General features: G+C 42.4%; 1 protein-coding gene across 1 annotated transcript in view; it reads left to right on the top strand.

Annotated features, from left to right (window-relative positions):
- The window catches only part of LOC137334863 (serine-rich adhesin for platelets-like), a 37,734-nt gene extending 16,978 nt beyond the window's left edge, over nucleotides 1-20,756 (top strand). The window contains exons 2-3 of the mRNA XM_067999900.1: nucleotides 13,186-19,565; nucleotides 20,228-20,756. Of these exons, the coding sequence (XP_067856001.1) occupies nucleotides 13,260-19,526 (6,267 nt within the window). The 5' untranslated portion in view covers nucleotides 13,186-13,259 and the 3' untranslated portion in view covers nucleotides 19,527-19,565; nucleotides 20,228-20,756. The remainder of the gene's footprint in view (nucleotides 1-13,185; nucleotides 19,566-20,227) is intronic.
- Nucleotides 20,757-21,958: the final 1,202 nt, after the last annotated feature.

The raw sequence follows: 21,958 nt of genomic DNA, 5'->3' as shown, positions 1-21,958 counted from the left end.
CTCGCTGACCTACATTGGCTCCTGCTACGGGAACGCCTCGATTTTAAAATTCTTATCCTTGTTTTCAAATCCCTCCATGGCCTCGCCCCTCCCTATCTCTGTAACCTCCTCCAGCCCTTCAACCCTCCGAGATCTCTGCGCTCCTCTAATTCTTGCCTTTTGCGCATCCCCGATTTTAACCGCTCTACCATTGGCGGCCATGTCTTCAGCTGCCTAGGCCCTAAGCTCTGGAATTCCCTCCCTAAACCTCTCCGCCTCTCTACCTCTCTCTCCTCCTTTAAGACGTTCCTTAAAACCGACCTACACCTGTCCTAATACTTCCTTATGTGGCTTGGTGTCAAATTTTGTTTGATAACGCTCCTGTGAAGCGCCTTGGGACATTTTACTACGTTAAAGGTGCTATATAAATGCAAGTTGTTGTTGTAGTAAGACGATCAAAACTGTACACAGTACTCTAGGTGTGGTCTCACCAAGGCCCCGTACAATTGCAGCAAGACTTCCTTACTCTTGTACTCCAACCCACTTGTAATACAGGCCAACATACCACGCCTTCCTAATTGCTTGCTGTATCTGCATGTTAGCTTAGGCCATCTGGTCCAGGGGATTTGTCGGCTTTTAGTCCCATTAATTTCTCCAGTACTTTTTCTTTACTAATATTAACTATTTTAAGTTCGTCTGAACACCAACATTTACTAGTTTCTCACCATTTAAAAAATATTCTGTTTTTCTATTCTTCCTTCCAAAGTGAATAACCTCACATTTCCCCACATTATACTCCATCTGCCACCTTCTTGCCCAATCACGTAACCTGTCTATATCCCTTTGCAAACTCTTTGTGTCCTCCTCACAGCTTACTTTCCCACCTGGCTTTGTATCGTCAGCAAACTTGGATACATTACACTCGGTCCCCTCATCTAAATCATTAATATAGATTGTAAATAGCTGAGGCCCAAGCACTGATCCTTTTGGCACCCCAGTAGTTACAGCCTGCCAACCTGAAAATGATCCATTTATTCCTACTTTCTGTTTTCTGTCCGTTAACCAATCCTCTATATGTTAATATATTACCCCCAAACCCATGAGCCCTTATCTTGAGTAACAACCTTTTATGTGGCACCTTATCGAATGCCTGTTGAAAATCCAAATATACTACATCCACTGGTTCCCCTTTATCGACCCTGCTAGTTACATCCTCAAAAAATTCCAGTAGATTTGTCAAACACAATTTCCTTTTCATAAAACCATGATTCTGCCTAATCATATTATGATTTCCTAAGTGCCTCATTACCCCGTCCTTAACAATAGATTCCAGCATTTTCCCGACTACTGATGCCAGGCTAACTGGCCTGCAGGTCCCTGTTTTCTCTCTCCTTTCTTGAATAGCAGTGTTACATTTGCTACCTTCCAATCCACTGGGACCATTCTAGAATCTAGGGAATTTTGGAAGATCACAACCAATGGATCCACTATCTCTGCAGCCATCTCTTTTAGAACCCTAGGATGTAGGCCACCTGGTCCAAAGGATTTGTCGACTTTTAGTCCCATTAATTTCTCCAGTACTTTTTCTTTACTAATATTAACTACTTTAAGTTCCTCACTCTCATTAGACCCTTGGTTCCCCATTATTACTGGTATGTTTTTTGTGTCTTCTACTGTGAAGACGTATAAAATATTTGTTTAACGTCTCAGCCTCTAAGGGACCCACATTTACTTTACCTACTCTCTTCCTTTTTACATACTTGTTGAAGATCTTACAATCTGCTTTTATATTTGTTGCTAGTTTACTCTCATATTCTATTTTCTCCCTCGATCAATTTTTTGGTCGTCCATTCGCTGGTTTTTAAAACTCTCCCAATCCTTAGGCTTATTACTCTTCTTGGCAACAGTATATGCTTCTTCTTTTAATCTAATGCTATCCTTAACTTCTTTAGTTAGCCACGGATGGATCACTTTTTCCGTGGGATTTTTATTCCTCAATGGAATGTATATTCATTGAGAATTATGAAATATTTCTTTAAATGTTCGCCATTGCTTATCTACTGTCATATCTTTTAATCTAATTCCCCAATCAACCTTAGCCAACTCACCCCTCATATCTATGTAATTAGCTTTGTTTAAGTTTAAGACTAGTTTTGGATTTAAGTAAGTCACTCTTGAACTCAATATGAAATTCTATCATATTATGATCAGTCTTCCCCAGAGGATCCCTTACTATGAGATTACTAATTAACCCTGTCTCATTACACAAGACAAGATGTAAAATGGCCAGTTCCCTGGTTGGTTCCACAACGTATTGTTCTAGGAAACTGTCTCGAATGCATTCCATGAACTCGTCCTCCAAACTACTTTTGCCAATTTGATTTTCCCAGTCTATATGAAGATTAAAGTCTCCCATGATTAATGCATTAGCTTTGTTACAAGCTTCTCTTATTTCTTGATTAATGCTCTGTCCAACAGTTAGGGGGCCTATAAACTATTCCCACCAGTTTTTTCTGTCCCTTGTTATTTCTTATCTCCACCCATACTGATTCGACTTCTTGATCATCCAAGTCAACATCCTTTCTCACTACTGTCTTTATATCATCCTTTATTATCAGGGCTACTCCCTCCCACCCCCGCCACCTTTTCCATTTTGTCTGTCTTTTCGAAAAGTTTAGTACCCTGCAATATTTAGTTCCCAATCCTGGTCACCTTGCGACCACGTCTCAGTAATTGCTACTAGATCAAACCCGTTTATCTCCTTTTATGCCATTAATTCATCTATCTTGTTCTGAATGTTTCGTGCATTGAGATAAAGCGCCTTTAATTTTAACTTTTTACTATTTTTCCCCGATTTGATCTCATTCACTGATGCACTATTACCGTTAATCTCTCTGACCTTTCCTGACACACTCTGCTTATCTTTACCCAAATCGCTACAAATGGCCTTCACTGTTCTCTTTAGATTTATAAATTTGCCCTTCATAGAATCATAGAAAGTTACGGCACAGAAGGAGGCCATTCGGCCCATCATGTCCATGCCCATGCCGGCCAAAAAAGAACTATCCAGTTTAATCCCACTTCCCAGCACTTGGTCCGTAGCCCTTGCCTGAACCTCCCCCTTGCTTTTTAGTTTAAAGCCCTATCTACTACCCTAGTTATTCGATTGGCGTGGACACTGGTCCCAGCCCGGTTTCGGAGCCTGTCCCAACGGATCAGCTTCCTCATTTCCCAGTACTGGTGCCAGTGCCCCATGAATCGAAACTCCTGTATCCCACACCACTCTTTGAGCCACGCATTTAACTCTCTGTTCTGTTTGACTCTATGCTAATTTGCGGGTGGCTCAGGTAGTAATCCAGAGACTATTACCTCTGAGGTTTTGCTTATTCATTTGGACCCTAACTCCTCAGCTCCCTCAGCAGAGTCTCATTCTTATCGTTGGTTCCTACATGGACCACGACAACTGGATCCTTCCCCTTGTGCTCCAAGTTCTTCTCCAGCCACGAGGAGATATCCTTAACCATGGCACCGGGCAGGCAGCACAGCCTTCAGGACTCCTGGTCGCAGCTGCAGAGAACAGTGTCTATCCCCCTGACTGTACTATCCCCCTACCGCTACCACATTCCTTTTTACTCCCCCCACTTGAATGGCCTCCTGTACCACGGTGTCGTGGTCAAATTGCCCATCCTTCCTGAAGTCTTTGTTATCATCCGCACAAGGGGACATAGATTCAAGGTAAAAGGCGGGAGGTTTAGAGGGGATTTGAGAAAGAACTTTTTCACCCAGAGGGTGGTTGGAGTCTGGAACTCACTGTCTGATCGGGTTGTGGAGGCAGGAACCCTCACAACATTCAAGAAGCATTTGGATGAACACTTGAAATGCCATAGCATACAAGGCTACGGACCAAATGCTGGAATATGGGATTAGAGTAGACAGGGCTGATGGCCGGCGCGGACACGATGGGCCGAAGGGCCTCTATCCGTGCTGTATAATTCTATGACTCTATGACTCTAGGTAGCAAATACCTCGTACCTGTTGGACAAGGTCAAAGGCTGAGGCTCCTCCATCACTGCATCTGGGGTCCCCTTACCTGCCGGTCTCACAGTCACGTCCTCCTGTCCCTGACCACTGACCAAATCAAAACTACTATCTAAATTCCCACACCCGGGGACTCCCCTCCTCAATACTCTCAGACTCTGTGACTTGAGAGAGACTGACCACATGTTTCAGAACACTGCTCCTTGTAAGCTGATGAGATTCTGTTGGAGTTAGCCAGTACGCTATTGTACTGTTGTGCTTTTTGTTTACAATGGAGAACTATTGAATATCTGTCCTTTTGACTTTTTTCAAATTTTAGTGTCAGAATGTCAACATTGTTAAGATGAGTAAAGTCTGTACAATTATCTGATATGAACCTAAGATCCTTGTTTATGTTTGTTACAATTGTACAGAAGGGGGAGGTATCAACAGATGGCTTTTGTATGGAGAAATGGAACAAGAGAGTGGGATCTCAATCTGATAATCAGGTAGCTTTGGGGTCGTAATCAGGGCAAGGCACAGATATCCTTTGTTCGGTATTGATCAAGGACAGTTCACTAATGTAATAAATAAGTCATGTGCATAAATAACCCTAGTATAGCCAGAGCTTGTTAGAAGCCATTGTACTTCTGTTCCCGGAACAAGTAAATTATATATGCTCTTTCTGCATTTTGCAGCGCTGTTAATAAAGTCATTAAAGACAATTTGTTCTTGTGAGCTTGATTATCAGGCGTCCGAAACTATAAGACTCAATCCTTGAGGCAGTGAGTTGAGGGCTCCAGACAGGAAGACCAGACAGGACAGCCCTTAGAAAAAGACATACATTTATATAGCGTCCATATCCTCAGGACGTCCTAAAGCACTTTACTGCCAATGAAGTACTTTTGAAGTGTAGTCACTTTTGTAATGTAGGGAACGCTGCAGCCAATTTGTGCACAGCAAAATCCCACAGACAGCAACGTGATAATGACCAGATAATCTATTCTTAGGTATTGGTCAATAGGAACGAATCATCTTCCCGTTATACCACAATACCATGATGTTTTACATGGGTGTGACCCTGGAAATCTCCCACAGTCATAACAGTAGATACCTTTGTTTTCACATTTTCCTTAGTAAAGTCCCTCTACTCTGGGAGTAGAACTAATGCTCTCATGACTGCCATTCTGGTGTGAGGAGTGGTAATAAATTCTATTAAACCTGTGATAGGTGTAAAGTGATGGACTCCCCAGGTCGTGGCTAAAATGTAGAGCTCACAAAGGGAGAATCTTGTCCCACTGGTGTCAAGGCACGGCTGGCACATGCAACAGATCTTCATAGGTCATGTACCTCCTGAGATAGGGCAGCAGATATTGCAGTAGGGGAACAGGAGATCTCTAAATGCAATGGGTGTGTGGGGTCTGGGGGAGTGAGGCAAGGGGCCTGAGTTAAGGCCTTCTTCAGTGACACTAAGGCATCCTGACAGGTTGTAATCCACTCCCATGCTGCTTCTTTGGGAGGGTATGCAGATTCAGGAATGAACTGTCGGGAAAACCCAAAGAGTCCTAAAAATACTCTGAGTGTTTCAGATAATAGAGTGGGGACAATTTCAAAACTGTCCACTTGATCAGGGAGTGGGCACCTTCTTTGAGCTATAACCTAACAACCAAGAAAAGGTAGAGTGGGTTAAGAAGTGGGCCTTTGTGAGGCTCAATTTAACACTGGCCTGCAGCAATGCTGTGTACAGAGATCGTAATATCTATAAATGCTCCTCCGGTGTTTCTGTTGTACGAATCTCATTGGCCTACATTGACCCTCGGGTTTTCTCATTAATCACAACTTCAGCACTTCACATCAGTAAAGCAATATTGATGCCAACATGTCTAGAGTTCCAACTGCTGTGGCCTCCCCCTTGCACAAACACTGGGTCATATTTATTTGACCCCCTACATACTGATATTAGCAGTACAGAAATATTGTAAGTAAAAATTTAACACAGGCAAAAATTTTAGAAATATTCCCCACATGATGTTGAAATCCTTTGCTTTTTCGTGTTGTGTCTACATTTATACTGTAACAGTAAAATCTTTCTCCCAATCAGTAGCTTGTGTTTTATCAAGTTTGGTCATTATATTTTGTTAGAAAATTAACAATTCAATTTGCAAGTGTAAAATCACGTCAGCAGACAATTCCAAGATGTGTTCTGTAAACCCATTGTATTTACTTACCCCATGGTTAAATGGTCTGTTCACACTCGCTGTCCAGGTTCACATGCAAATAATGGTCTCTTGGGTCAGGCCCCATACTCTGGAATTCCCCACCCCCTAAACCCCTCCATCTCTTCACTTTTCGCTCCTCCTTAAAAGCCACCGCATTGATCAAGCTTTTGGTCACCCCTGAGCGTTTGGCTCAGCATCCATTTAGTTCCTTAAGCTTCTGTGAAACTCCTTGAGACGTTTCTCTACATTAAAGGTGTTACTTAAATGCTACATAATGTGTTGATGTTGTAATGGGGGTAGCCCAGCAAGGAGCTGGCACCTTTAAGAGAGGAAGAGGGGAGAAAACTGGCAAAAAAAATCTCAGTTCTCCCAGCCTGCTGGGAGCTTCTTAGTCGGACTCGTAAACACGCCGAACATCTTCAGTGAGCTTACGTCATGACACAGTTTGTCGCACAACACAAAGAGCAAGTTGTAACTTAAGGTGCTGTGCGACACAGGATACTCCTGGTGAGAAATTGAGAACCTTGTGGAAAGCCAGTGACTCGGGGTTAAGAAACGGTTGGGGAAAGGTTCAGTCGGTGTGCTGCCGGCACAGGGTCTCACCCAAGTGGAGTGCATGTTGGAAAATTGTGCTGGCACGGGCCTTGATTTTGGACCTGTTAAAATAATGGATGGGAAACCAAAGACTGCGCCAGTTTTTTCCCCCAAAACGTACACCCAGCAGGCGAACGTCCGCACCAGCAGCGCACAAGCGGGATCTACTCCTGTAGTGGGTTTTGGCGGCGGAATCACTAATATTGTGACATCCTTCACCAACCATCTGCAGCAAGCCTTTGGCTGAGTGGTTAGCATTCCTGCCTCTAATTCAGAAGATACAGGATTCAAACCCTGATCCAGACAGTCCTGGCAAGTGGAGATCGGCCCTGAATTCTGGGTTGACTTCCAGTAGGATACCCCTGGCTGGTGGGTGTGGGTCACCACCACCACTGAACCACCCTCCACCCATTGTATGGGTTGTGGGAACCCATAAAACTCTCCTGCCGTGTAGGACTAACCATCCTATCGACTGGTGTAAAGATGGTTACGGCCATGGAAGGATTGTTCACGTCACGGCCTGGCAGATTGTTAATCAGCCTGCCATTACTTCACACTATTCTTTCCAAGAGAAGAGTGTAAAGATATGAAACCAGCAAATTAGAAAGTTTTACAATGTGAAAAGAACTGTTCTTTTTACCCCCAACTTAGTGGACATGACAGGAATTCCCCTCCCCCGCCTCTTTCAGATGATACTTCACTGTCGATAAGCTGGCCCAGTAGTATCGTTGCAATGCTAGGACTTTGTAATGCTGGGAGCGGGCTAAAGCTAATCAGACCAGTGAGTATAGTTAGCACCACCGTGTGAACTCTGTAAATTGGAGGATAAGACCAGGTGTGACATTTGTAAAGTAGCAATGTTGTGATTACGCCCGTGGCAAATTACTTCATGCTTGCAGTGAATTTTGTATTACAAGTCTTGTATCATAAACAGGATGTAGTGCTGTGTTTAAAAGGTGCTTTGTCAGGCTCCCGCCTGATGTCTCAGTAAGTTTATGCAGCTAGGGGCTTTTGTCCTTAAACATCACATCCTGTTTCAGGAGGGCAATCTCAGGAGGTGTTTTTATGGGTCTTTACGGCCGCCAGTCTTGGTGAGTCCTGGCAGTTACTATCAGGGGTGCAGTGGGTCTTGTGCAATGCAAAAGCAGCTCAAGTGTTAAAGTAGTAATAAATTACCAAACAGAAAGATCATTCACTATATGGAAATGGAAAAAAAAAGGCACTAACCACTAAATCACAAATTGTATTGGTCTAACTGCATGTAAGATGCTGAAATCAAAGAAATTCCAATGCAGAAAGAGGTCATTTGGAACTATCTACTCGAATCTCAACTCCATGCTTGTTCCTTAAACAGGTAATTTTTTTCCACAGGTGTTTACCCAATTCCTCCTTAAATCTTGTGGAAAAGCATTCTGTATTCACGTAAACCTTTGCAAGAACAAATTCCTTGTACTGCTCCCCCTGTCCCTGCAGGGATAATGCTGGGTTGATACCCTCTTAACTTATCAGTCTACTCTTCAAAAGTACTTCATTGGTTGTAAAGCACTTTGGGATGTCCTGAGGTCATGAAAAGTGCTATATAAATGAAAGTTCTTTCTGTTCATTGACCAGTGGAAATAATTGGGACCCCCCTGGGTGCAGCAAATACGGGGAAATCAGGCAGGAGGATTGGCCCGCCAGTAAGGGAGCCCACCCAATTTTCCTTTATGTGCTGCACCCAGGCAATTCAGCAGCAGGTACAGGAAATTCTGCTCCTGTCTTTCATTATTTACCCTCTCAAACCCGTTTGAGATTTTGAACACTTTGATAAGATTTCCTTTAATCTTCTCTGCTCTAGTGAATGCAACGCTATATTTTTTTAAGAAGAAAACAAGAACTTGTATTTATATCGCGCCTTTCATGACCTCAGGACATCCCAAAGTACTTTATAGCCAATTAAGTACATTTCTGTATTTCTGTTTCCCATTAACCCGAAGATTTTTCTTTGAGCCGAGAAAGTTAAGTGGAGATTTAATAGAGGCGTTCAAAATCATGAAGGGTTTTGATAAGAGCAAATAAGGAGAAACTGTTTCCACTGGCAGAAGGGCCAGTAACCAGAGGACACAGATTTAAGGTAATTGGCAAAAGAACCTGAGGAGAGGTGAGGAGAATTTTTTTTACGCAGCGAATTGTTATGATCTGGAATATACTGACTGAAAGGGTGGTGGAAGCAGATTCAATAGTAACTTTCAAAAGGGAATTGGATAAATACTTGAAGGGGAAAAATTTGCAGGGCTATGGGGACAGAACAGGGGTGTGGGACTAATTAGATAGTCTTTCAAAGAGGCAGATGGTCTAAATAACCCCATTCTGTGCTGTATGATTCTATTATTGTCTGTAGGACAATGTTGCATATCAGTTTATTTTACAATCGCACTGTGTCTACAGTTCGAGTTCAGCTCTATCAGCAGCTGTAAACAGCGTTACTTTATTCATATTTGTCTAAAGCATTGACAACTCAGATGTTAATGTGACATAGTAAATTGCATCCTATGAAGTCATGTTCCATTCCAGGCACTTCACCCTGCCCTCACAGTACAATATTTACAAGCACGTCACAGGTTAGACTTAACTGCATGCACGGTTCTTGTGTTCCGGCCTAGCAGCCTGGGCTGTTTGTCAGTGTCACAAAACTGAGCTGTGTCCCAAATGGGAATAATGCAAATGGGAAGACAAGGGAAGCTGCCAGTAACATTTACCCATTGGTCAGACAACGCCTTGATACTGCTCCTCCAAAGTTGCTCCTCCAAAGTCAGCATCTCTGGCAATTACAATGGATAAATGGAATTACAGTGGGTGAGTAGCAGACTCTCCCAAGCAAGACGATATAAAGGTTCCATTTAGCATTTTTGACTGCTCAACTGCATGACCTTTTGCTGTACAAAGCTGAAAAACAGTTTGAAATTATACACTAATTGTGGCAGCTGAGCCAAAAATACTATTGCATGTTGCATTGAGTGGCAGCCATACTTTGAAATAAATCACAGCGTAGAATACAAGATAAGGCCAGTTGATCCAATCAACTCTTTAATTAGCTTTATAAGAAAGAAAAACTTGCTCCTCATGCTTACAGCCCACGTGCACAACTGATAAATGGTCTGGAACTTTCCTTACTGCCTTCTTTTGAATTTTTTCCAATGTATGTTTGTAAGTCCAGTATGAATTATTCAAGTTTCATTTTATAATGCATTTGCTCAATACATCTTGTGTCATGGACAAGGTTTCGGCCTCATGACAGCCTTGGATGAGCGATATAATTACAGTCAAATATGCAGCTAGTTGGCATTTTATGCCAGATTTGACACCAACTTTTCAAATTTTAGTTTAAGGAAGAGAACTCCCTACCTTTCCTGTCCACCCCAATAGATCAGTTGGATAAGGCATTGTGTCATATGGACTAGAATATTACTGGTTTGATTCCCAATCTGTGCTGAGTTAGTTGATCTCAACCAGCTGGCAGGTGGGTTAACTACAATTGGCTTCGACATCACGGGGAAGGGAAAATCAGCCAGGCTTTCCAGTCTTGTTCACTATCCAGTGATCTCCTATTGGAAGGTGTGTGAGAGTCAAGTGAGAACAGCAATAGGATCAGTTGTGATGCTCCCTGTGGTTCAGTATCCCTCTGATACTCCCCATCTAGGCTCAGACATGAAGAATGGGCACCTGGATGAGGTACCAGATGGCTGCCAACTCCTGTGGAACAATATCCCAGCAAGTCAATGCCTTCAGGAAAGAAGTGCCCATAGACCATCTTTAGTTTCAAATGCTAGAATAAGCTGACTGTTCTGTCACCAATCTTCTATCATTAGAAATTACACCAGTGTTTGGAAGACAGTAAGCAATGCAAGTGGGACGTATGAACTTGGTGACATCCATTCACACTGCTGCCCAATTGATGTTAGGAGCTGGGTTCAATTTAATATAGCACAATTCACTTTCAGAATTACGGTGTCACAGCCGAGGCTGGATTCGATTTAATACAGCATGACCGAGTTCAGCTGTGTGTGAAGTTAATCTGTTTTGGTTCATGTAGCGGGTACGTGGTTATGTTACTGGAATAGAAACCCAGAGGCCTGGACTAATAATCTGGAGATATGAGTCCAAATCGTGCCACAGTTAATTAAAATAAAATCTGGAATAAAAAGCTAGTGTCAGTAATGATGACCATGAAACTACCAGATTGTCGTAAAAACCCATCTGGTTCACTATGTCCTTTAGGGAAGGAAACCTGCTGTCCTTACCACGTCTGACCCATGTGTGACTCCAGATCCACAGCAATGTGGTTGATTCTTAACTGCCCTCTGAAATGGTCTAGCAAGCCACTCAGTTGTCAAGAAAGCGGCTCACCACCACCTTCTCAAGGGCAATTAGGGATGGGCAATAAGTGCCGGCCTTGCCAACGATGCCCACATCCCATGAATGAATAAAAATAAATGTAGCACCGTAACAGGCAGCAATTGAAATATTCATACTTACGCTTATTTAGATGGGATGGCTTTATGACGAAGCCATGGGTCTTTTTTGCTCAGCAATGCAGAAACAGTTCCGTCTTCCTCTGTAGCAGTGGTGTCAAACGTACTCATTCATGTGTAGCATGCAGTCACTGGTTGTTGGGCATCAGTAAATAGAACTTACATACAGTGCCCTTTATCACCTCAGAACTTTCCAGAGCACTTTAAAGGTAATGAAGCACTTCTATAGAATGCTGGTTTGACCTCTAGGCTACGTCTTTGGTGAGTGATCTATAAATCCTCTGTCCTGGTTCATCTGCAGAATTCTGGCCAATACCTTACAGAGACCTGTAATATTATTTTCTTACACTTGAAGAACATGCAGTTCTGAGTTCATTGCTGGATCACTCTTGCACACTTAGATATCCTTTCTAAACATTCTTCACACTTGTCAAACTTCCCTCTCAAAGACAACATCTTTCTGAAACTATCCAAAGTAATGTATTCAAATAATCTATTTTTAAATACCCAAAGACAAATGACATAGCAGACAATTTGACTCATCAATCATTCGATATCACTGCGAAAATTCACATCTGTCTAGATCACTTAATCTCTGCAAGACTCCAGAGAACCATTAAAAGTGACGTTTGGTGGCATCTTGTTATTCATTACTACAGCGTGAATAAAAAGTGTGTTCTATACTGCGCACAACTGAGCATTTCCCTCCTTCTGAAATCTTTTCATCTGCTGTTAGCCTGGACTGTCACTCCGAAGGTGCAATGGTAGATGTTATTAAGGAAGTTTAGCCCGAAGGCATAGCATTTCTGTTTTACATCTGTGCCACCAAACCCTGGTCAGAGGAGGTGTTTTGTCTAATCAAATCCTTTGCCTATCAGTGACTCTTTAGGGTTAGTGATCGGGGCAAATGGTACCGTAGGCTTGGGTGTCAACATCTTGTAGTAAAATTGACCATATTTTGTCAGGTCTACTATAATTCTCCTGTAACCATAATAAATCCCAAGATCATGCAGAGACCATAAGCAATTGACCATTTTGACAGAAAACTTAATTCCCTACTAACCCTAATCTGCCTGATAGCACATGGTTGTAGCTTCAATGTGAAGATAAATAACCGTGCTTTGTAACACTTGACATGGCATTTTTTTCCTCCTATCCCCTTCTCCTCCCCTCCTTCTCCTGAAGGTGCTGGCATACGATTCCACTGCACCTTCGAAATTACCATCAGGGCTTGTGGGAAAAGCTTGCAATGGTGTCTGTACTAAATTGACTGAGTGAAAATGAATCACAAATGGCATATGCAGGAGCTGCTGCTGCACTGGGTCGTCCTGAGGGACAAAAAGATAGATTTTGAGCTTTTATTTTTTTTCCCACCCGAACTGAATGCTAAAAACGTTCTTTTCCTTACCAATTTTCTCCCCTCCTCTCCTCTCCTTTGCTGAAGGCAATGATTCCCTGCCAGGGTCCAGTTTCACCAGCCCCAGTCACCCTCTGAAATTATGCCCAAGACATCCACTATTCTAGTGTATGCTGGCTATTTGACCGCGAGTGTGGTGGGTTAAAGATAAACAGTAAAAAAAAAACAAAGTTTACTTACCTGGAGAAAAACAAGATGGAGCTGGGAGAATTGGAATTTGCTCAACAGTACCACCTTGTGGCCAAAGCCTGCAACTGCGTTGTGACAACAGAAAGGAATGGGAACTGTTGACATACCAATTTACAATAGGAAAAGTTGACACAAAAGTGTGATCAAAAATTGTGACAACATGAAGAAAGGTTTGTGAACAGGAATTTTAAAAATATAATATAGATATACATAATTTTTTGTTATATTTGTTAAAGTTCTGACTTTTTCTTATTCACAGGTCACAGAAACCATTTAATAGGAGAACAAAAAGAACAAAGCTGATTGAGTGCAACCAAGTTAAAGCGACAAAAGATGCAACGTGATGTTCCGAATAATTGTGTTCACCAAGCGCTCAGCAATCAAAGTGGGCTGATGGCATCATATCCACTGTCCCAGCAGACTCTTAGGAGACCGGAATGTGCTTATAATGGATTGCCTTCATCAAATCACCAGGCTCGGAAGATCACTTGTGGATCTACTTATTCTGCAAATGAATCTGCACCAATCTATCCACATCAAGATGCCAATCAACTTGCTTATCCTTCAAGTGAAATATCGTCTCCTTGCGGTGATACCACTTTTTATCCTTCATATCTCCTGTCTACCCTAACTAGAGGTTCCCAAAGTAAAACTAGATTCCAACCTAACTATTCAAGGTCTCTGACAACTGGAAGCCAAGCCACCTGTTTTCAAAATAGATCAATGCGGTCAGAACCATCGTCCTTTAGAACTCCTTGTGAGTTTGTACCTTCTCAAAACAGATCAACATGGTGGAACCGAAAGGCCCATCCAACGATCAGGAATTTCTCACCATATCAGAGTCCCACTTCTGCTGGCTTTAAGCCTGGAGCTCAGAGCTCCCTAGCTGCTCTGGTCAGTTCACCTCTGTTAAATCACAAGATGTGCCCCACTTCAGAGCAACCTCCAAGCTGGTCTGATAGTAAAACAGCTTTTGCTGCTAAACCCGTTGAACCCTGTTGGTATAACCTTGCTCGTACCAATTATCATCAGGCCCCCGTTCATGGACCTTTTAGCCACACTGTTGATCAGCAGTCTTCCAACGTAGGCTATCATAATTTGAACCCAATTCAAAGTGTAAATACTCAAAGTTACAAAGAGTCCATTGACCACAACATGTTTGAGACTGTCCAGCAGGGAGAGGGAATGCAGGTGCTACAAAGGGACAGCATCTCAGCTCCACAAGTATCAACTGGAAACCATTTTATGAAACTCCGCCATGAAGAAGCACTTGAGAACATACGTGGAACAATGGCAAGTGAATATGCATTTCGTTCTCAGATTCCTAGCTCAGACTATTCATTGCCTGCTTCTGTTCTGCCAACAGATGCTCAGAGGGATAGTAGCATGGCTTTTCAAAATCACCACATAGATTGTGATTCTACCTACAGAGAACAAAGCATTTCAAATCTATATTCTCAAAAGAAGAATTCTCAATCTTCAAGGAAGAGAAAGTCTCCAGATGTACTGAGGTTTCTTGCAGAACTTACAAGCAGAGAGTTGAAGTCCTTGATTTTTGCATTTGAGATCATGGAAAAAAAGAAAAGAACAGCAGAACAGGTTAATCTACAGTCACATGAAGTGAATGTACCACAGCAAAATACTGCAATGCAGCAATCTTGTCAGTTTACAGCACAAAATGCATCGTGTAAGGATGCCAATGTAATACCTCAAAGATCAGTCGATTTGGTGAATGGACATGTAGAAATCCTCAGTTCATGTCCTCCATCAGTACTTCAGAGGCTACAGAAGGATAAAGGGGCTGAATGGAAAGAAGACAACATACAGATTTCTCATGTTAACCAAATGTCCCTGAACACAAACCCAACTACTTATTCCAGCTTTAACGATTTGAGCGATGCTGCTTCAATGAGAGATCACTGTGCACAAAGCAGAAATATGAACAGCAATCCTGTTTTTCAAAGACAAGGTACGCAACCAGCTTTACCTCCCCATGTGGTAAATCACCAACATTGCTATTCAGTGAAAGAACAAACCGGCCCATCTCTGCAAGCTCATGAGGAAAATTCTGTTTGTCAAGATGATGTGGCAACTTCTTATTCCCATGCCCACTGTGGGGCTTTAGGGACCGAGTGCAACATACAAAATTATTCATTTAACTGTTCAACATCCAGCACAAAGAGTCTGAAACCCTCTGTTTCTGTTAACCCCAATTACCTTGGATCAAGCCAACAAAACGGAAGATATAATTCCATGCAGTCACTGGATGCCAGAGATGCGTCAGACATTAATCAGACAGATACTTCAGTCCTAAAGACAAATGCGTCTCAGCACGATGAACAAAGTTTAAAAGAAATCAAAGTGTTAAATGATATGTTGCAGACTTCGTACGTAAATAAAATTAATGGTCATTCAAAACGTCAGAAAATGGAAGCCTCTTCAACCACCTTTCAACCATCTTCGGCTGAATTGGGCCGAATGAATACCACATCTATCAGTGCTGTACAGTCACCTTATGGCAACCATGCTTCGCAGATGATTGACTGTCAAGATACTTGGTGTTTGAGTGCTGGTTGCCCACCTTTTGTGTCAAATTCACAAAACAATACAGTGATGCAACAAGTTGCGGAATTTGTGCATCGTGAATATTCGCCACATGTTGAACGGAATGGATCGAGTCCTTCTACCCCGTCTCATTCAAGAGCTCAAGAGAGGCAGAATGCAGAAATTGCTCCGTCATTTGAGATTTTTGGCAATGTGAAAGATGCAGTTCGCTTGAAGCAATCAGAAGACAAAACTGAAGTGTCATTGATAAGATGTCTACTTACAGGCTCAGATGATCAAGTCAATTGCGCAGTTTTCCCAAGTGTAACTAGATCACATACCACAAAACCAGCTGGAATACAGAAGTCGTCAGGTTGTTCAAGTGAAGGATCAGGGAACCTGCAACCTCCAGCCAAAATGGACATTACATCCTCTCCTGAAAGAGCACCAGGACAGCAAATCACAGAGGGCTACCTCATCAATGAATACTCTGCAACCACAGGAGGCTTTCGGAAGAAGAACTTGACCTTAACTTTAAGATCTGAAGAAATGAGTAGAGCGCAAAAAGCTGCTGCTAATGTGGGTGTTCACTGGCCAAGTGCAGAATCAAATGATCAAAAGAGTGATGTTTCAGTTCTAACTTCAGAGAGTTTTCCAGAACACATTGTCTCCCCTGTTCCACCTTCCAAACTGTCTTGTGGTCAATCAAACTCAGTTGCTTCATCAGTTCATAACCAGTGTCACACAGGATTGCATTGTAAAACCAGCAGTGGGGTTTCTGCAGGAATCAATATGGAAAATAAGTCTCCAACATCTGATGTTTACGCTACGAATGACAGCGAAAGAAATAATTCATCCCCAGAAAGAGTTGTTGAGGAACTAAACTCAGTACCAAATTCCGAGGTCCTTTTAGCAAAGGAATCTGATACATTGGAATTCATTTTACGTTCTTTAGGTATTATTCCGGAAGACAACGGAGAACAAAGTGCAGCAATTCTGACTTCATTGTCTCCTGGTGTGACCAATACAGAACAGAGCGCGGTTGTCTCTTTGCCGGTTGATCCTTCCTGTACTGAATTAAAGCAGGGGCAGGACATAACCCTACCGTCATTTAATACGGTAACATCGAGTGAAAAGCAAAAAGTGGAGGCTTTGCTTGGTCCTTTCTCTACAGGGTGCAAGGCAACCACATACTGTTCAGATGTTGCTTCATTTGGTACTGGAGAAAGCCAACAGACTAGAAAGGTCCACACAGCAGCTCCTCCTTCATATGACGACAAAACACCGGTAACCTCTGCGGTTGGTAAACTGAAACCCAATGGAGTAAACCAATCGAGCTCTCTTCGTCAGCCTAGTATTCAAGTGAAGAACGGTGAAAATCCAACGGTCACTATGGCACTGAGTAGTGCAGAGGACAACTTGCCCTCGCAGGCAACTGGACCTCCAAATGTGGTGACCTATGGTGCTTCAGTTCCAGTGGGTGTAGGAGGCTGCCAGAAGGTAGTAGAAAACTTACTCGATAATTCACCTTGTGCCAAAATAAAAAGGCAACAACACACTGTTGCAATCAACACTACTCAATTAGAAGATGGAAAGTTGCATGATGAGAGCAACCCAGCCGCTGCTACAAGTTGTAAAGAGAACGGTTCTTCGACTAGCCTCATCAACCCATCAAAATCAAGTGCGCTTGTCTCTGTTTCCGATACAGCTTTGACTCTGCTGGTTGAACCTCCGTTGATTGAACAGGTTCAAGAAGAGCAGGAAACTCTGTCTCTGTCTTCTGCAGACAGTGGTAGTCAACGGAACAATCTGGTTTCTTCACCCAGCAGCTCATCTTGTGTGCATTTGGCAACACGGTTAATAAATACGGCTGCCAATCAATTTTCTGTGGGTTCGGGTGGAAACGTCAACAGATATTCTTTGAGGAATGGATCATCTCCTAGCGAAGTGCCAGTTTGCTCAGTTATTAACACGTCCAATCTAAGTGTAGTCAGGCATGTAGCTGATGGGCTTTCTGATACACGTAAAGGAATAAGCAAGCAGCTGACCGCAGTTCCACAACAAGAAACTAAGAATGGAACCTTTGAGGCCATGGGAATGCCTATTCCAGTGGCCCAAGACAGCCAAGGAAATCTAATGCTGAGCAGTGAAGGAAACTTTGAAAAGTCAATGAACTGTACTCAGGCAGTGGTTCCAAGCAGTACAGTGGGAATTGAAAATTCATCAGCCTCTGATGCATCAAGCAGCATTGATGGCACCACCTCAAACTCTCTGCATGTGGTTCAAGATGTGCTGCCCTCAAGAGTAATAAGAGTAAAATGTACAAGATCAGCCTTGGGAATTCATTCTTTCCCTCACAGCAGCAATGGGGAATTAAATCCCAGTGGTCTGACTGCGAGACAGGCACAGCTTGCAGAGGGTCCCCTGATACAAAAAGAAACACTTAATGGCTGTACAGCAGTGGCAGTCTCTAAAAATGCTGACACAGATTTGCCGTTAGGGATTAGGATCACATTCGTATTTTCACTTTCAGAATATTGGGAACATTGGAAAGTCATAAATAGCAAGAACCTCATTTCAAATTCTTTGGCAACTACCAGTCAAGAGGTTCAGAGGTCCTTTGGAAAAGTGAGCAGTTTCTCCACCAACCAAATGGAACAACAACCAAACAAGATAATTGGAAAAGGGCCACTCAGTGCTGTAATGCAAGCTGCTTTAAATTTGGAAGAGAGTACACGGAGAGACCTTGTTGCTGAGTTGCCTGACAGCTGGAGTATTGATCCTTTCGCAAATGAGTCTTCTGCAGAGCTGGTTGATACAAATATTTTAAGCACCGCGACCAATCATCGTGAGAGTGTTTTCTGCCCAGAGCTAGATTTGAATGAAAATCCAGTGGATGCTAAGCATGCGAGTGAAATAAATGGACTTGTTTCTACAGACATCTCCAAGTTACTGCCTGGAAATGTATGTTATAACGAGTGCCCAACTGAGGCAAATGACGCCACAAGAGTACAAAGGGAAACGGGTGTTCTCTGCTGCTTGCATTCAAAAGAGGTGATAAACCAGAATTTTTTGAGCAAAAATGAATTCCACAGTGCAACTGAGCTGGAAATGACTACTGAGTCCATTTTACGTTTCTGGACTCCTTCTGAAGAAGGTACAGAATCACACCGTCCAAATCAGGAGACAGGGAAAGGATTAGATTTTGAGAATGACTTAGAATGGATACATGGTGGACTTGAACTATATAGTGTCACAAGTGCAGCAGAACTGAATAAGAGCATGCATAAGTTGAGTGCAATCCATCGTCTCCATTTTGGGTTCACTGCAACTGTCGATGGGAGGCAACTTCATAGAGAAGAATCTCATCGAAAAGGATTGTATAATGGAGCAGAGGCCATTGTGTGCAATGAACCTGATTTGGTGGACGACAACGCCCCTCGGTCCCATCTGTTGACTGACGAAGACAGCATGAGTAATTGGACTGATGCTGCTTTAAGTAACGTGTTGCTGAAACCCTGCAAAGGAAGAGCCTGTCTCCAAAACAGCAGTAACCAAATGACCAATGAGTTGGAGACCCAAGTAGATAGAGGCAAACAGGTCGAAGCTGGCAAAACAGGGATAACTGTCAGGGGAAACAACCCCATTAACAGACATGATGGGCATGAACTCCTAAATCAAGACGAACAATATCCTGAAGGTTCAACACAACCTTTCAGTGGTCAAGAAATTTTGAGTGAATATGAGTCTAACATGGATGTCAGTAGTGAAATAAAAATTAAAGTGTTGGAGTGCCAAGAGCTCGACGATGTTCTTTCTGAGTTGTCTGATATAATACCAAAGACTTTCATGCTCAGTCCAGAACCTGGAGTGGCAGATGAAACCACAGAAGAAGAAAGCCCAGGCACCCATTGGGAGACCTCTAGGAACTGTGACAATAGTCATTTGGGCGTTGGACATGAACAAATGGAAACCTCATCAACAGAAGGTTCTTCAGACACATCAAACTTTGCACCTCTATCTCCCGGCAGAGTTGGAAACAGCCTGCAGCACTGATGCAAGCCTTGGTCACTTTTGTGTCAACTATGCAAAAAGGTATGTGCAAATCCAAACTGTAAATGTTTCAGGGAATCTCTTAGAAGACAACCTTCAGTCTGCCATTGATGCATCACAAACTCTTGCAACAGACAGCAGGAATGTTATAGTTATAGAAGGAGTTTTTGCACCAAGAGATTTGCAGTTGAGGGGTGCAATCTTCAGCACTTTGATCAAGGGCTTCTTAAATCGTGGTAGGGGAACCAAATGCAATGAGACTATAGGGGCAAGCAAAATACAATGGGAAGTGTGTAATAAGGAATGGTGGTTGAGACTCTTGAACCAGACCTGTGAAAAATGCAAAGTAACTGAAGTAGAAAGTGAAGAAAATCAGTCAAATCTTTTATTGACTGTAATAACCATAGTTTAAAATTGCCTCAGCCCTCAATAATCAGAGATCCATGTGAATATACCAGCCAGCCTGTTACTTAACTGTGCTGATAGTATTTAGCAGTTTTAGTATCAAGGTACTCAAAGAAAAGTAATTTACAAGATTTTTTTGACCCAAAGTGTTGCCTCACCAAAATAAAATACTGAGAAAGAGACTTCTTTTTAATTACGGCGGAATTTGAAGTTTACTAGTGGATCTCCAACAACAAAATGTGCACGCAGCCTGCTATTGCATATAAGAATCTTATTCCATTTGCTCTTGATGGTTACAGGTCACTGAGGAAACGGCTAGGAAGTCCAGTCTCTAAAACAACAACTCCAACTGGATATGGCTCAGCACGTTCCTGGGAAATCTCCAGCGGAAGGGACAGTTGCCGTAGAAGTTTTGCATGCGTTCACCTTCACCTCTTCTGCTCCTCTAATCACTGCACGACACCCTTAAATGTGCTCAATGTGCTACTTACTTTAAAAGAACCGTGATTCTGCAACAAGGAAAGAAATAAGAATTTAGCCTGTGATGTGCGAGTCTGTGCAAATTGTGCAGTCTGGGAAAATGGTAGCAATTTTTCCACTTGAGTGCGAAAAGTGTCACCATGCCTTGGGATTGATGAACTGTAAGGCAGTGGTGTGTTATAGGACTTGCACTGTAATCTCTGAGCAAATGATGGCGACCAGTAAACTTTTCATTGTTATATGTGGAAAAAAGGGGTCATTTGTAAATATTAAAGATAGTTGAGTAAAATTGCTTGTATAAATGTAAAGACTATTATTGATTACTGATGGCCCGGATTAAACAATATTCATGCTGTACTTCTGTTGTGGAATGTAGTGGTTTGAATATTAGCAAATACTGTCACAGCAGTGGACCTGCAACTACTGGTGTGCAGTAATGAGTATGGATGGAGCAGTCTAAAACGATAGATCCATATTTTGGGAAATACTGACATGAAATTCTGCCATTGAAAAAGGCAGGTTAAAGAGGGGAAGAACTCAAGCAAATGTTCACAGTTCCCATGCAATTGCAAGTACGAAAATAAATATATAGATGTGATGAATTAATAGGGAGGAGGTACCCATACAAAAAAGATAAAAACAAATTAAGGACAGAAGGTGACACATAGTTGTTCCAACATCTCAGATTTAAGATAATTGACAAAAAGTCCAGGGTGGAAATGAGGAGAAATGTTTTTACGCAGAGGGCTGTTAAAATCGGGAATGCGCTACCTGAAAAGATGGTGGAAGCAGATTCAGTAGTAACTTTCAAAAGGGAATTGGATGTATATTTGAAAAGGAGAAATTTGCAGGGCTATGGGGAAAGAGATGGGGAAGTAGGACTAATGGGATAGCTCTTTCAAAGAGTCCGCAGAGACACGATGGGCCGAATGGCCTCCGGTGCTGCATGATTCTATGATTACATAGACAGCACACACCTTTCCGCTATTCAGTCAAGGTTTACTTCTTAAATTTTTCTTTTTCTTGCAAAGCTGTTTTTGATTGAAATTTACTCTGTTGCAATATAAATTGCTGCCAGCTAGTCATGAACTCACCCAAGTGGTTCACTGATGTCTTTTCTGGTCTGGTCCACATGTGACACTCGTCCGACGCTACATGGTGGATTCGTAATGCCCAGTTGTAAACAATCACTATAAAGGTCAGTAATAATAATAAAATCAGATGGACTTATAGGTAACAGCCCAGACGTCGTATCAGGATAAGACTAAGTTAATCTCAACCTAGTTGACCCTGATGTGGAGATGCCAGTGATGGACTGGGGTGGACAAATGTAAGGAGTTGTACAACACCAGGTTATAGTCCAACAGCTTTATTTGAAATCACAAGCTTTCGGAGCCTCGCTCCTTCGTCAAGTGAGTGAAGGGTTCCATAAAGGCACAGCATATATAGTCAGAGAACAATGCCTGGTGATTACAGATAATCTTTCCAACTGCCCGTTATCACACCTCGGCAGAGAGATAATCACAGCAATCAAAGGAGTGGATGGTGTT

Source organism: Heptranchias perlo, chromosome 18 (assembly GCF_035084215.1).
Source record: "Heptranchias perlo isolate sHepPer1 chromosome 18, sHepPer1.hap1, whole genome shotgun sequence".
Lineage (NCBI taxonomy): Eukaryota > Metazoa > Chordata > Chondrichthyes > Hexanchiformes > Hexanchidae > Heptranchias > Heptranchias perlo.
The sequence above is the reverse complement of the archived record's forward strand: the minus strand, read 5'-3'. Positions and strand labels throughout refer to the sequence as shown.